The sequence below is a fragment of the Theropithecus gelada genome, chromosome 4 (genome assembly GCF_003255815.1).
Source record: "Theropithecus gelada isolate Dixy chromosome 4, Tgel_1.0, whole genome shotgun sequence".
Classification (NCBI taxonomy): Eukaryota; Metazoa; Chordata; class Mammalia; order Primates; family Cercopithecidae; genus Theropithecus; species Theropithecus gelada.
This window is the reverse complement of record NC_037671.1, coordinates 24,272,776-24,289,296: the sequence shown is the minus strand read 5'-3', so window position 1 is coordinate 24,289,296 and position 16,521 is coordinate 24,272,776. Positions and strand designations below refer to the sequence as shown.

Sequence of the window (16,521 nt, the reverse complement as noted above, 5' to 3'; positions counted from 1 at the left end):
GAACACTGCTACCCCTTTCACCAATTGGTCACCAGTATGGAGACTGATATCATGAAGGTCCAGCGTCTGCTGCAGGCAGTGGCCTTGGTCCCTTTCTGGGTCAAACAGCAGAGTGAAGCTGCAGCCAAATTGAGGGTAAATAATGGTCACGGCAGGAAGTAGGGAGAATCCTGTACAGCTGAAACGATCCTTGAGGATCCATGCCATGGTAGGTGAGGGCAGCAGGGGGGGATTTGGATGACTGGGTGTATGATTCTCTTATAGGAAGAAAAAAATAAAAAAAGGAGAGGATAGCATAGAGCTAGAAGGGAGGAAATAAACAGATGAGGGAGTTAGAGGAAAAGAGTAGGGAAAGAGTCAGAAAAGGGAGGTAGAAAAAATCCTTTTTGTCTCCAATCAGTTACAAGTGTAAAGCTTTCTCTATGTCTGATCTAGTTCAACTCTAGGCTTTGGATGGCATTTTTATCTCTGCTAGGTTTTCGTTAAATGAGCACCACACTGGAACCCACTGTTTATTAACAAATGACTGCATGGAGCTCAGGAAGGGAAGCACATGGCAGGTTCTTGTCCTCTTCTCCCCATTCCTGCTAAGAAGTGAGGGGTGCTCCCAAGTGGATGTTTCGCTGTAGAACTAGAAGGAGCACAGGCAGATTTTTGCATTCTAAATGTGAGCACCTTTTAGAAGCACATACCAGTTCTGGAAGAAATGTCCTAACACTAAAAGCATATATATTTTATAATTTACCAACTAGGACATGACTGAATTTTAATTTGGGTTCCTTATAAGACACACAAAACACAAAACATTTTGAGTTAAATGGGAGCTGAAGAGGGGTATGGGTTTCAAGATGGAAAATATCCTATGGTAACCATAAGCTACCTGGTTTTCCTGTACCTATGCAATCCAAATAAATTCTGAAAAACATAGGATTTGCTTCGTATACCAATTCCATTTATTGTTAAAGAAGTCACTTCACTTAGTAAAGACCAATGATGGCATATAGAAATAAAAACATTTAATCTGGGCTGGGTGGAGTGGCTCATGCCTATAATCCCAGCACTTTGGGAGGCTGAAGCTAGAACATTGCTTGAGGCTAGGAGTTCCAGACAAGCCTGGGCAACATAGTGACACTCATCTCTACAAAAAATTAAAAAATTAGTTGGGCATGGTGGTATGTGTCTGTAGTCCTGGCTATTAGGGAGGCTGAGGTAGGAGGACTGCTTCAGCCCAGGAGTTCGAGGCTGCAGTGAGCCAAGATACTGCCATTGCACTCCAGCGTGAGTGACAGTGAGACCTTGACTCAAACAAAAACAAAAACAAAAACAAAAAAAAACGAATGGATCAAAAATGTGAGAAAATGGGCATAATTTGTTTTCGACAAATCCAGTTTTTCAGTTTCATATTTCACAGAATGTTGCCAGGAGTCCTTTAGCTGGCAGACTCTCCCCGTGCATTCCAAAAGCATTCAAGTTCCCAGAACAGGTTTCTATACACTTTTCAGGAACATATCTGCTGTGAAAAATACAATGTTTGTAGCACTGGGACTCCAAACAAAGCCTGAAGGGGAAGATGCACTTAAAAGTGTTTATTAAAGAGGCTGGGGGCAGTGGCTCATGCCTGTAATCCCAGCACTTTGGGAGGCCGAGGCGGGTGGATCACTTGAGGTCAGGAGTTCAAGACTAGCCTGGCCAACATGGTGAAACTCCGTCTCTACTAAAAACACAAAAAATTAGCTGGGCTTGGTGGCGCATGCCTGTAATCCCAGTGAGAGGCTGAGGCAGGAGAATCGTTTGAACCCAGTAGGCAGAGGTTGCAGTGACTTGAGATTGCACCACTGCACTCCAGCCTGGGCAACAAGAGTGAAACTCCATCTGAAAAAACAAAAAATGTTTATTAAAGATAGAAAATCCTTCCACATGATGAAAAGATGGCCAGAGCCACTGTACAATTAGGTTCTGACTTAAAGATTGGAGATTGAAACAAACAAAAAAAATGCGACCGCTTGCATTTCTTGCTAAAAGTAAACCAAAAGCAGTTTAATTTGAAGGATGTGCTATGGTAGCCGTGATTAGGTTTTAGGTCAAATAACCAATGGGCCCAACTCAATGTGAGACAGGGGAGCCTCACTGAGAAGAGTGGCTGAAGAGGAGGCAGCATGACCAGTACAAATTATTGCCCTTTGAGAACGGAGGTGTCGCTTTCCTGTTCATTGAAGATTTTAATTAGAAATGTTTTCTTCTTTACAGATGTTTCATTTAGTTGTATTCTAATTATAGACCTTGACAAAAAACGCAAAAAGAAGAGCCAGCAGAGCCAAGCCCACGGACATCCTCAGTGCGCAGTCTTGATGTAACCTTGGCATGGGCAGCACCATTCTAGAACTTGCTGAGTCACACTGAGATGCAGCAGAGGTGTGGGATCCTGAACTCCCAAGCCCATTTCTGAAGTCCTATAAAGAGAGAAACAGAGGAAAAATTTATTTTTAGATGCAGAGAAAGCCCTGTTGTGATATCAATCAAGTAACGGATTCCAGAAGGTGCTGCCTTTTATGTACTCCTTCAACAGAGACACATTTGAACAGCCACCATGAGCCAGGTGGCCCCAAGGTAGGTAGGAATGAGTCAGTTCCTTTGCTTGAAGGGGCCAGGCCAAGTTCATGACTCTCCAGACTACCCATAAGCCGTATGAGAAAGACGGGCTGTGTTTATAGAAAATCAAGACAGAGGCCGGGCGCGGTGGCTCAAGCCTGTAATCCCAGCACTTTGGGAGGCCGAGGCGGGTGGATCACGAGGTCAGGAGATCGAGACTATCCTGGCTAACATGGTGAAACCCCGTCTCTACTAAAAATACAAAAAACTAGCCGGGCGTGGTGGCGGGCGCCTGTAGTCTCAGCTACTTGGGAGGCTGAGGCGGGAGAATGGCGTGAACCTGGGAGGCGGAGCTTGCAGTGAGCCGAGATCACGCCACTGCATTCCAGCCTGGGAGCACAGCGAGACTCCGTCTCAAAAAAAAAAAAAAAAAAAAAAAAAAAAAAAAAAAAAAAAAAAGAAAATCAAGACAGAATTCATGAAGGGTAGAATCTGTGTAAAGTGGAGTCATACCACAGACATATTTAACTCTTAGAGAGATGTAACCATATCTTCTCAGCAATGGAAGAATGACAAAGAAACACCATTGGCCAGGTGTGGCGGCTCACGCCTGTAATCCCAGCACTTTGGGAAGCCGGGGTGGGCTGATCACTTGAGGTCAGAGGTTTGAGATCAGCCTGGTCAACATGGTGAAACCCCATGTCTACTAAAAATACAAAAATTAGCCGGGTGTGGTGGCAGGTGCCTGTAGTTCCAGCTACTCTGGAGGCAGGAGAATTGCTGGAACCTGGAAGGTGAAGGCTATAGTGAGCCAAGATCGTGCTGCTGCATTCCAGCCTGGGCGACAGAGTGAGACCCTGTCTCAAAAACAAACAAACAAACAACCAAACAAACAAACAACCATGGAAGCCACTTGATTCAGCAAACACATCCCTAGGACAAAGATTCGCAGCTGGTCTGCTGCCACAGGAGGGCTGTGCCAAGAGTGACCCACCCCACATGACCCCCACACTCAGTCCCCTCAAAGTACCTTGTGTGCCATACAAGTACTATCATTTTCTCTTCATGCCAGACATAGAACAGGTTGGGAAAACCTGCTTGGGCAGAGCTTGAGAAGGTGGGGACCTGACCGTGCTGCTTTTCTCAGTGGTTTCTGTTCACGGGCTTCTTAGCTGGTGTCCAGGGAAGTAGAGAGAGGAGCACATGGCTAGTCTCAGGGTGGCTCTAGTTTTGAAGCGCAATTGATGAGATTTTCACCTTGTGCACCTGCTTCAGAATCGGTGCCTCCCCCAATAACACAGGACTCCCCTGTTGAAAACTGAATAACATTTTGAGAGATGGAAGGAGGGGTGTGGAAGGGGCAGATAAGAAATACTGGATGGAAGGAAAAATGAGAGGGCAGAGGGGCAGCCCAGAGGCTGTGCAGGACAGGACAGGAAATCCACAGAAGCACAAAGTGTCTCGGAACAACCATGGTACTTTGCTCGGTCTTCCCTTCCAAGCTCTCTAACGATCTCCTGGTACCTCTTTGGCTTCTGTTTGGGAAGCTGCATCCCACCACGCACAGGAGAGACACTGGAATGGTGCTTTGCAGAAGGTAACACGAACAGGGAATGTGTGGGGTGGACTGAAGGGAGGCAGGAGAATGGGGTAGAAAACCCAGTGTTAAGTTGGAGCAACAGATGAAATGGTAGATAATGAGGACCTCTATCAGGATGACAGCAGAGGGAACAACAGACTTTTGATGTAGAATCAATAGGATTTGAGTTCAAAGGAGTGAGTAATGCAAGACACAAAGAATAGGAATGGGGAAATGAAAACAAATTCTACAGCCCAGTTTCCACAGGCTCCTATTCACATGCGATTGTATGGGAAGAATTCTTGCTCTGTCTCTAGGAGGCTAACAGCAGAATTAAGAAAGCTGTTAGCCACAAGGAAAAGTCTCTCAACCCCGGTGACAGTTGAAGCGTTATTTACTGCTGCACTCCTCAGGTATCTGGGCCGATACCCTGCTGGTGTCCCTGCACTCTGAGTCCTTCATAAGGAGGCACACAGCTGGACAGAATGGGGCCGTCCTTCCCATGGCAGCGGGAGGCAAGAGCCGGAGCTCAGTGGTGCACCCAGACCTGTCCCCGCCCCCAGGAGACAGCTCTCTTATGAGGTTGGCTTTTTGTGTAATATTTTGGAGCGAGATCTATGCTGAACAGCTTCCATTTCAATTTAAAATAGCCTCAAGATCTCAAGGACAGCGCTCACACATATGTGGGAACCTGGAGAAAGAATGCAGAGTCCTTCAGCTGAATTGATAGGAACTATGTGAGTTCCTCAAAAGCGGCGAGTCTGCCTAATTCATCTCTGAAATACTGGAACCTAGCAGGCTGCAGGCACAGAGCAGGTACTCAGTAAGTGTTTAGGAATGAATGAATGAGTGACTGATTGAATGAATAATATGAGAGTGTGTATTCCAGTGAGATGAGCAACCATCAAGAACATTCTCATCTATGTCTCTGGTGATCAGTGTGTCCTGTGATATATTCAGGAAGCTGTTCTACTTGAGTCACAACTTGTTGCCTCTAGCAATTAAACCATCACTTAATAAGTGTGGTTTTATAAGACCAGAATTAAAAGGTTGATTAATTTCTCCGAGGCCTGAGTTCTTCAACCTCTGTAAGTCATAGAGATGGCTTTGAGAAGACTACAGACCCTTCCAGAAAAATATGGAAGCATATTTACATATCCACACAGCCACGCTCACATTCTGTCTTCAGGAGGTTCACAGATACCCTCACCTAGGAGTGGACCCAGATTTTGTGGCTCCTGCAGCCTTCTCTTTGAGACAAAAGTAATGAATACAAAATTAGGTACAGGGTCTTGGAAGGGGCCCTTCAAATTGAGAGACCCTGAAACTGCCTAAACGAGCTTCAGGGAAAATCCACCCTTTTCCCTATCCCCAGTTCAGAATGCTTGACCTTGGTTTTGCACCTGTGTCATGATTAGTGGTGCCAGGCCAGGTGTCAGGCTGACCTGGGGAAGGACTAGGTGAGTCTTAAAGTCTTAAGCATTTAATTGGGTTTATAATACATTTTGTTTTTTGTTTCATGAAGCAGTGCAGGTACTGTGCCTTCTTGGCCTGGGTTAAAATAAAAGCAACAACTCTTCGACTTTTGATGACAATTTCAGAACAGTTCTTCTCCTTTCAACTCATCTGTCATAAAACTTTGTTCAAAATAAAGTTACCTATTAAACTGCTGGAGTGGATTATTTGTGGTCATGTTAAGTTCAGTCATTCTTCCTTGGCCATCCTTTTTTCTCTCCACCCCTCAAACGTTTACCACATTTGAACATAACTGATTCATAAAAGGTATTTTGGTGCTGAGCTTTCCTCCTGTGCCTGCTGGACAAGCCTGCACCCTGCATCCTGCGGAGAAGCAGAAGCATGCATATGCAGCCACAAGACACCCACAGATTTGCCACTCTCTTGAGGATCAAGGCAGGAGCGTGACGGCGGAGCAGGAGAGGGTAAATGCATCCTGTCTCTATTGTACTGTGCCCTTTTATTATTTTCACCTTTTACCAAATCAAGATCTTGATAAGAGGATTTTGATGATACTATTTTTAAATATAATCTTTAAAAAGTTTCTCAGATGACAGAGTAATAATCAGTAGCCAGCTAGCTTTGTACATTTCAATTGTCACTACCACTGAGATACTTGAGAAAAAGTAATTTAGAAATATGGGAAATACGAGATCTTTCTCATAAAGTCCAAGATGCTCAAACATGTAAATGTGCAACTATAGCAGTTGAAAGCAACCATCATGAATAGAAAATAATGTAATAAAAAGTGCTTATAGGCGAAGTGATTATAAACAGCCGATAGAAAGAAAAAAGTCGACACACACGCGACAAGCATCGTTCTAGAAAGTAAACAGAGGATCAGACCTTCCCTAAACCTTTAAAACCTTATCAAGATTGTCAATTCCTGAAATTCAATACATATCTGCATCTCTCAAAGTATAATACACCAAATTTGAAAAATGTTACTGCTTATTAAAACAAACTGGAACATCAACTCAATTTTTAAGAACTCAAATTCCACTCAGAAATGCTTTTTTAAGAACAGAAATTTGAAACAAGGCAGAGTATGACCTTTGTTCACTCAAAAGGAGCTATGTGTTTATCCTGTTATAATAGACTAGGGGACACACTGAAATTCCCATAGTGCATTCTGTGTTAACTTTGATTAACATGGGTTTGTCTTCCCTTGTAAATCTCACTGCTCCCTTGATTAATTTCTAAACCTACTTACATGCTAACTCTTAAAAATAATCTACTAATTTTCAAAAGTGTAGCCTATCAAATCCTATCAAAGTAATAAATCTGTTAAACCAGAACCAAGTATGTATACCAAAATTTCAAAAAAAAAAAAACAAAAAACTTTCATAGTCAGAAACTTTAGGGATCAGATTTCAATCAGTTAACAATAAATACAGACAGTTGGGATGATAACAACAATCCATCTCTAACTATTTCCTTCATCCCTAGCAATTTTGCATGTATTGTTGGGGAAAGGAAAGAGATGCTTTTAACTTGAGCATGTTTCATGCCACGAGGCACAGATGGAACCGGTTCTAGGAGCAGTAAGTCCTCGAGCTCTGGGCTCTAATCCCAGCTCCATCTGAGGATTCTCAGGCAAATTTTATCCTCCTTTTTCCTCCATTTCCTCACCTGTAGAATGGAGATACTGCTAGTATTTGTGCATCATAGGGTTTTTATGAGGATTAAATTAGATATATATAGATAAAGTGTCCTGAACATTTAAATGTCAATTCAGATTAACTTATTCCTTGGTATTTTGTGGTTCTAATGAAAAATGCAAATGTCCTCAGAAATTCTTTTTGTAAATTACAAAGTCATTATTTTATTTGCTTCTCAAATAGAATTGACCTGTGCTATTTTTGTTCCTTATGTACACCATCAAGAGGCACACACTATAATGAATGAGCATGGGTTTTGAATTCTGGCAGACCAAACTGAACCCAGGTTCAGACAGCCATGTGATCTTAGGCAGGTGGTTTAAACTCTCTAAGCCTGGCTACTCCTTCTGTGAAGGAGGAAAGCCATCTACCTTAGGATGTTATCAGAAGGAATAGAAGTAACGTGCCCACAGCCCGGCAGAGTGCCTGGAATACAGAAGATTCACAACAAAGGCTGCTGTTATGGCGACATCACAGGAGTGCAGCTTGAAAAACAGAAGGCCAGAGCCTCCTACAGCACTTACTACCAATACTGACATGACAATGTCCTGTCTTGAATATCCTCACAAGCACTAACCCATGAGGAAGAAGCTACGTCGGTTGTGAAGTCAGCACCTCTTACTCCCTGGGCTCTGAGATGGTAAAGCCTGTGGAGTGTGCCTTCTGGAAAGCTCCAAACTAAAACCATCACCTGCTCCTGCTCCTCTAGTTACTGCTTGCTCAGGCCTCAACTGAGACAGGACGTGCTTTAGGAAAATCTCTCTCAACCACTGGCCACCCAGTGCGGGACTGCTCGCCTTGTCAGCCAGCCCTCCTCAGGGTGCGTGTCAACGGTGGTGAGCGCCCTGCTGGCTCTGGCTCCTGCACCACCCTAGGTGTGCTCCTTGTGAGCAGGGGTGGCCTTTCTCTCCAACGGATGCCCAGGGCCTGGCACCTAGGACGAGCCAGTGTTAGCTGAATGCATACTGCCATTGCTACCTGTTACTTACTACCATATATTCACATTTTATACAGGAGCTAATATCCTTTCCATATGAACTGCCATTTACCTATTCTTGTATTTCCTATTAGACTGGCAAGTAAATGGGACAAAGAGTCATACATCACCAACACTACATAGTATAAATCTGAAATAGGGTTACTAGGGAAAAACCTTACCAGCACAGAAACAGCATGTTATATGAGTTCTCTGTTGCTACTTTAACAAATCACCACAAACCTAGGGTATTAAGCAATATGCATTCATTCCCTCTCAATTCTAGAGGTCAGAAGTTCTATGTCAAGGTGTTGGCTGGCCAGCATTCTTCTGGAGGCCCCAGGGAAGAATCTGATTCCTTGCCCTTTCCAGCTTCTACAATTTGCCTATATCTCTTGGCCTGTGGCCCTTTTTTCCATTTGCAAAGCCAGTAGCATAGGGTTACTATTATTATTATTATTTATTGTTATTTTGAGACAATCTCACTCTGTTGCCCAGGCTGGAGTGCAGTGGCGCAATCTCAGCTCACTGCAACCTCCACCTCCTGGGTTCAGGCAGTTCTCCTGTCTCAGCCTCCCGAGTAGCTGGGACTACAGGTGCACGTCACCATGCCTGGCTAATTTTGGCATTTTTAGTAGAGATGGGGTTTCACTATATTGGTTGGGCTGGTCTCAAACTCTTGACCTCAGGTGATCGTAGGGTTATTTTTACAAGGACCCTTGTGATTTACATTGAACCTACTTAGATAATCCAGAATAATCCTCTCATTTCAAGATCCTTATCTTAATCATATCTGCAAAGTTCCTTTTGCCATGTAAGGTAACATCGTTGGAGGTTCAGGTGATTAGGATATGGACATCTTTGGGTGGGGGATATGACCGTGCCTACCACTCCTGACATATGTGAGCCCCCAAGCTTGCATCCCACCAGAAAATGTGCTCAGTGTAGGTAGAGCTGAAATAGCTGCCCAAGAGATCACACTCTGACAGAAGTGTGATGCTTTACATGTTTACCAGGAAAGAGGGACAGGTGCCTCTAGGCCACTGTGTGGCTGGGTGACCATGAAGTTTCCTGGGGGAAGAGGACAGCAAACCTCCAAGTCTCAGCCTCTGCTAAGGCCTTTTCCTTCTGCTGAGCTAACAGACTGGCTGAGCTAGCTGCTTGCTAAGAAAATGGGGAGGGGCCGGGCGCGGTGACTCACGCCTGTAATCTCTGCACTTTGGGAGACTGAGGTGGGCGAATCACGAGGTCAGGAGATCGAGACCATCCTGGCCAACACGGTGAAACCCCGTCTCTACTGAAAATACAAAACATTAGCCTGGCACGGTGGTGGGTGCCTGTAGTCCCAGCTATTTGGGACGCTGAGGTAGGAGAATGGCATGAACCCGGGAGGTGGAGCTTGCAGTGAGCTGAGATCGGGCCACTGCACTCCAGCCTGGGCGCGACAAAGTGAGACTCTGCCTCAAAAAAAAAAAAAAGAAAATGGGGAGGAAACAGGCCACCAGGGCCTTCCGATGTGTCCTACTCACAGGTCTTTCGACCCCAAGAGACAAGACTCTGAGGGAAAGGGCACCCAAGAGATGATCAATTAATGTTTTCTGAATTGGCATTTGCATTTCTACTTATTTGTTTGCCTCCTATCATCATTTCTTCACCTAGTTGCAAGTATTCTTTTCTTGGGGGCTGGATGGGCTTGGGCTTCCAATGGAAGGAAGTCATGTCGTTTAGAGGCCTTTCTTCCAAGTCCTCTTCCTTCTCATACAAAATATTGATAAGTTGTAATATGGTACCTGGCTGGAGAACCAGAAGCACAAGGATTCAGTGAGAAAGGCAGAGGATAGGCTCTATGTGAAAATACTAAATAGAAGGAATATTTAGAGAACATTCACCGTGTGCCTAGCAGGACTCTAAGTGCTCTCGAATCCTTCAAACTACTCAATGAAGTAGCTAATAGGAGTTAACCCTCTCGTTAAGTCACTTGCCCAAATTTCTGATAGTATAAATGGTGAAGTAGATGAGTGGCCTGGCTTTAGTCATACTAAGTACAGCCCCACAGCAAATCTTCTGAGATACATTGATAATTCCATAGAAATAAATGAGAAAAAAAGCAAGGCACTGCATAGTTATTAAAATGACTATCAAGACCAACAGTCCCACCAGATAGATTTTATCCATTTTACTTGCCACTGCACCTCACAGAGGTAATGGTGTTATGTTGAGTTTCCCTACAGAGGCCATTCCAGAAAAGTCAGTTGCAAGCGATGCAGAGACATTTCACGCTACCTGTCTTGCAGTTCTGAGCCACGTTGCGACTTTGTAATTGTGACCTGTAGATGGCACATCGCTGAGTATGCTCTGAACACACGCATACACACACACTTGATGCGCTCACATGAGAACACGTTGCAAAATGTGATTTAATGAGGAACAGTTGGTCTGGTTCTGCTCAAATAAAAGATATCCCTGTAAGAGAGTTGCCACCTGTCTTCCCATCTTGCGGTACAGCTTCTAAATGAGTTCTTCTGTCCCTGACACCTGCAGGTGTTGCCAGGGCCCTGCAATCACATTCCACATGCCAGCTTCCTTCCTCAAATTGACAAGACAACCCTGTCCCTGGGCTTCATGTTATTACCAGATACCAGGACGTACAGGGGATTAAGGGTGCCAAGCTATCTTTCTCCCTTATTCTTCTAGACATTCCCCAAATTGGGAGCTCTTTAATATCATATAAGTAGGTATACCCAATTATCTCCAAACCAAAAATGCTAGGATTTTATCTTGAAGTCAGTTAAAACAATGTGATATGCATAGTCCATCAGCATTATAGGTACACTGGAATGTAACAGGATCTACAAATTGAAGTTGGAATTAATTGCTCCTTTCCATTTCTTTTGGAAGGACATTTCCATTATAAGACCTCTGTCACACAGTCACACAATTAGAGCACAATACTGTCAGCCTTTCTGTTTCAATTCTGGGAATGAGAAATTCTACATCAGACATCGTTCTTGTGAAATTTTTCCCTTACCCCTTTGGCCCCAAATGTGTAATTGCTATCAGGTCATTACAATTACGAACAAAAATTTTAAACTTGAACCCACACATACACACACACGCAAACTCTCTACTCTTAATATAATGGATGGGTTTTTTATCTTATTTTGGTGGTAGCAGAGTAAACACAAGGCTTTGCTCATAAGGCTGAACATAAATTATTCAACTATCTACTGTATGATCAAATGCATTTCAGATTATATTCTGAGTAATTCTGCCTTGACGTCCACCAAAGGAACAGATCTGATGTGCCCCTGCATGGTCTCAGCGATCCCTCTCTTTCAGAGTGCCCAACCCGCAGACTTGAACGGTGCCAAATGAAAGACAGAGATAATCATATCAAAAAACAAAGCTTGGCATCTGCCCATCACCTAATTATTACTCTCTGTAAGCCCACAGTTCATCTGACTCAAGAGATGGGAAAGCAGCTCTTAAGCTCTGAACTTATTTTAATGGCTTCAAAACATTTCTTATGTGTAAATTTTTCTCATGGCTCAGAGGCACTGTTAGAGCTTGAAATGCAATCTAACAGGGATGAAGAAAAAATTGTTTGATAGCTCAGATCTCAGGATAAATTAGAGTTTAGAACAGGCTTTTTCCCGCCACCAAGTCTGAACATATGGGCTCTGCAGAAAACCTACTGAAACCAAATATGTGACCAATGCAAGGAAACGATCTTCAAACATACATTAGAAATAATCTTACAACATACATTACGCAGTACAGTATACTATAGAAAAGAATCTTGAAATTGGCTGGGCATGGTGGCTCACACCTGTAATCCCAGCATTCTAGGAGGCCAAGGTGGGTGGATTGCTGGAGCCCAGGACTTCTACACTAACCTGGGCAACACGGCGAAATCCCCCTCTACAAAAAAATACAAAAATTAGCTGGGTGTTGTAGGGTGTGCCTGTAGTCCCAACTACTCAGGAGGCTGAGGTAGGAGGATCACTTGAGCCCAGGAGGTGGAGGCTGCAGTGAGCTGTGATGGCAACACTGCACTCCAGACTGGGTGAGAGAGAAAGACCTTGTCTCCCCTACAAAAAAAATTCTGGTTTTGGATACAAAAGTATAAGCTATCTCTATCACAATTACATTTTATTTTTATTTTTTGAGATGGAGTCTCCCTCTGTCGCCCAGGCTGGAGTGCAGTGGCGTGATCTTGGCTCACTGCAACCTCCGCCTCCTGGGTTCAAGTGACTCTCTTGCCTCAGCCTCCAAAATAGCTGGAATTACAGGCATGTGCCACCACGCCCAGCTAATTTTTGTATTTTTAGTAGAAATGGGGTTTCACCATGTTGCCCAGGCTGGTCTTGAACTCCTGGCCTCATGTGATACGCCCACCTCAGCCTCCCAAAGTGCTGGGATTACAGGCTTGAGCCACTGTGCCTGGCCCACAATTCTATTTTAATCTCTCCAGTATAAACTTCAGAAGCACCTCCCAAGGTAAGCATCCCTAACAGGAACTGCTGCATCAGCCCTTCATAAGAAGGAACGAGCGAAGGTGGCCCCTCAGGCTTTGTAATGCCTTCACGACACTCCAGCTGTGGGCTTCTATCTGAATACCTTCATCTTTAGCTTTCTTAATCTTTAGCTTAGTACCAAATATTTATTCAAATGAGCTTATAATAGTTTCCTAATTTTTGGCTTGTTACATTTACCAAAATAAGGGGAGGGTATAGGGCAGAAGAACTAGATCTAGAATTAATAATACAGTATAGAAACCTTTGCCAACAGTGGTGCGCTGGCATTTGTTTATACATAACTTCTCCAATTCCACAAAGTAAGCCCTGCCAAGAAGGTATGCGATCAGAGGTCTGGCATCTTAGCTGGAGACACATTTATCTTTACTGCTTCCTCATTGTTGTTTAAATGTTTTTCTCCAAAGAGAGGTAAGTAGAGAAGGTTCTCTTAGTAACTACACGTAAGGAAAACACAAGTTAGTTATTTACTGGGTCAAAGTTTGGAAATTTGGAAATTACTCTAGAACTTGTCATGTAAGTCTCTTTTGCTAACTAAATATCAGCCTAAGATACACGGACGAGTACACATGTGCTTGCAAACACACACACACACACACACACACACGAGCTCTGACATAAAAAAGGAACCAAGAGGCACACTCACAACCATGAAGCCTGTAATCCCAGCATTCATGATAGCAGTAGAAACCTGAACTCATCTATTCCTCATTAGTGGCTGGAGATAAGCATCAGTATAAACGAAAGCTGGCCCACAGGTGTGGCAAAGTTGAAGACATAAAAAATGAATTGGGTCAAGATGCTTTACTGATGATGAAGTCTTTTCAATATTCTCTCAAACCACACCCAAAACCATTCTCATTCTATGGAGTGCACACAGGAAGCACTGAGCTAGGATGTTGACAAACATAACAATTGGGTGTATTAAACTTTATCTTTAAGTAATCAATTCAACTCAAAATAATTGTTCCTAAGGGTTTCCTTCCAACTAGGTAACCATGAAAGTGTGTTGGCAGATGTTTGGTTTGTATTTTAAATGAAAAAGAAGCCATGTGTGACGTTAGCTGTTATTACAATACAACCCTCTCATCTTGTTCTAAGTATCATTTTCAATGACACTGGAAATGTGGTTTTAGCATCACTGAGCTCTATGAACTACATAAAACAAATAAAGGAGATGGCAGGTGCTTTTCTCTATCTCTAAGAATCTTATAAATGATCAGCTAATACGTAAAATGTTTCCTATATATCACCATGATAGTTTTGCAGTTTGGAAAATGCAGATAAACTAGTTAGGAACAATTACATAGTTTATACAGTTGGTCCTCCGTATCTGTGGGTTCCACATCCATAAGTTCAACTGACCATGAATAGAAAACACTAAACACTCGGGGGGGAAAATGCCACAAAATTCCAACAAGCAAAACTTGAATTTGTCACACACTGAATACTACGTTGAATCCATGAATCTCAAGTGATGTGTAGGCATTGTATTAGACATCAAAAGTCATCTAGAGATAATATATGGGAAAATGTGTATAGTTTACATGCAAAACAATGTCATTTTATATAAGGAACTTCAGCATCCATGAATTTTGGTATCCATGGGGGGTCCTGGAACCAATCCCCCACAGATACTGAGAGAGGACTGTACTTACTATAATTACACTAAACTGAACCCAACCATCTGAAGAAAGATCACATCTCTACATATTTTCCTATCACTCCCAAAGTTCTATTATGCCTTCTTCCAAAAATCTGTTCCAAGACATGCCCATTCTCCCTTTCTATTTTGAATATAGTTTTTTAAAAGTAAAAAATAATGATCCTATGGAAAGCCACTTAAAATTAGATTAATATTAAAAGACTTAATTACTTATGTTACTATAAAAGTATGGTAGGCAGCCCTGAAGATGATCCCCAGTGATCCTCGCTTCCTGGTATTCACACCCGTATGTAATCCCTTCCCCTTTGCTATGGTCTGAATGTACTCACTTGCTTCTACTGCTCAACATAAATGATGGATGTCACTTCTAAAATTAGGTTACAAAGTACTACAGCTTCCATCTCTCTCTCTCTGCTTGCTTGCTCTTAGGGAAGCCAGCTGCCATGCTGTGAGCTGCCGTATGGAGAAGTCCACAGGAGAAGGAATGGAGGGAGGTCTCTGACCAATAGCCAGCCAAGGACTAAGACCTTAATGCAACAACCCATGAGAAACTGAATCCTGCCATCACCACATAAGTGAGCTTAGAAGCAGATCCTCCCCAGTTGGGCCTTCAGTTAAGGCCACATCCCCGGGTGCCAGCCTGACTGCAGCCAAAGGAGCAGTACTGTGCCAACGGCACCCAGAGAAGCTGCACCTAGATTTCTGACCCACAGAAACTGTGAAGTAATAAATGTTTGTTGTTTTAAGTCGCTAAGTTTTAAAGTAATTTGTTACACAGCAACAGACAACTAATACAAAAAGTTGTCAAGTAGAGGGCTGGATACCAATTCACACACATTTAGAAATCTGACTCATAACAGAGGCATTGAAGACCAACAGGAAAGATGGACTTTCAATAAAGTTTTCTGGAACAGTTGGTTATGCACAGATAAACCAATGAAATTTAACCCCTACCTACCATGTTTAAAAATCAATTTCAGGTATATTAAATATTTAACTGGCAAAGGAAAAACTTTAGGACAATATGGGAGGAAAACATTTCTAAACACAAGGCAGGGAGGACATACTTCTTAAACAAATCACAAAATATACAAAGTTCTAAACAAAAGAACAAAAGTTCTAACCAGAGAGGTTAACAAGCTGCAAACTGGGAAGAGACACTTGCTTCACATGTAACTGACTCTAGACTACATAAATCCCAGCTGGGCATGGTGCCTCCTGCCTGTGGTCCCAGTACCTCGGGAGGCCAAAGTAGGAGAATTGCTGGAGGCAAGCAGTTTGAGACCAACCTGGGCAACACAGTGAGTTCCCACCTCTGTAAAATAGCTGGATGTGGTGGCTCACATCTGTAATCCCAGCACTTTGGGAGGCCGAGGCGGGTGCATCACTTAAGGTCAGGAGTTCAAGACCAGCCTGGCCAACATGGCGAAACCCCGTCTCTACTAAAAATACAAAAATTAGCCAGGCATGCTAGTGCACGTCTGTAATCCCAGCTACTTGGGAGGCTGAGGCGGGAGAATTGCTTGAACCTGGGAGGCAGAGGTTGCAGTGAGCCGAGATCGTCCCATTGTACTCCAGCCTGGGGGACAGAGTGATCCTCCATCTCAAAATAAATAAATAAATAAATAAATAAATCAAAACAAAACCTAGCTGGGCATGGTGATGCATGCCTGTAGTCCCAGCTGCTTGGAAGGCTGAGGTGGGAGGATCACCTAAGGCCAGGATTTCAAGGCTGCAGTGAGCTAATGATCACGCCACTGCACTCCAGCCTGGGCAACAGTGCAAGAGCCTGACTCAAAAGAAAAAAAGAAAAAGAAATCCTAAACATCAATGAAAAAGTATCATCCAATAGAAGAAAATGGGCAAAAGACTTATACAGACTCTTTGCTGAAGAGAAAATCTGAATATATGTGTATATATATGTATATATACATAAAACCCATAAACATATTTTTTAAAAATGCTCAACCTCATTTGTAATCAGAGAAATACAAGTTAAA

The 16,521-nt window shown here is 43.1% G+C and overlaps 1 protein-coding gene across 3 annotated transcripts in view; it reads right to left on the bottom strand.

Moving 5' to 3' along the window:
- Positions 1-930: 930 nt before the first annotated feature.
- Positions 931-16,521, bottom strand: part of CDKAL1 (CDK5 regulatory subunit associated protein 1 like 1) — a 712,947-nt gene continuing 697,356 nt past the window's right edge. For all 3 annotated transcript variants that reach the window (XM_025383729.1, XM_025383728.1, XM_025383731.1), the window contains one exon: positions 931-2,450. In XM_025383729.1, the coding sequence (XP_025239514.1) occupies positions 2,268-2,450 (183 nt within the window). In that variant the 3' untranslated portion in view covers positions 931-2,267. The remainder of the gene's footprint in view (positions 2,451-16,521) is intronic.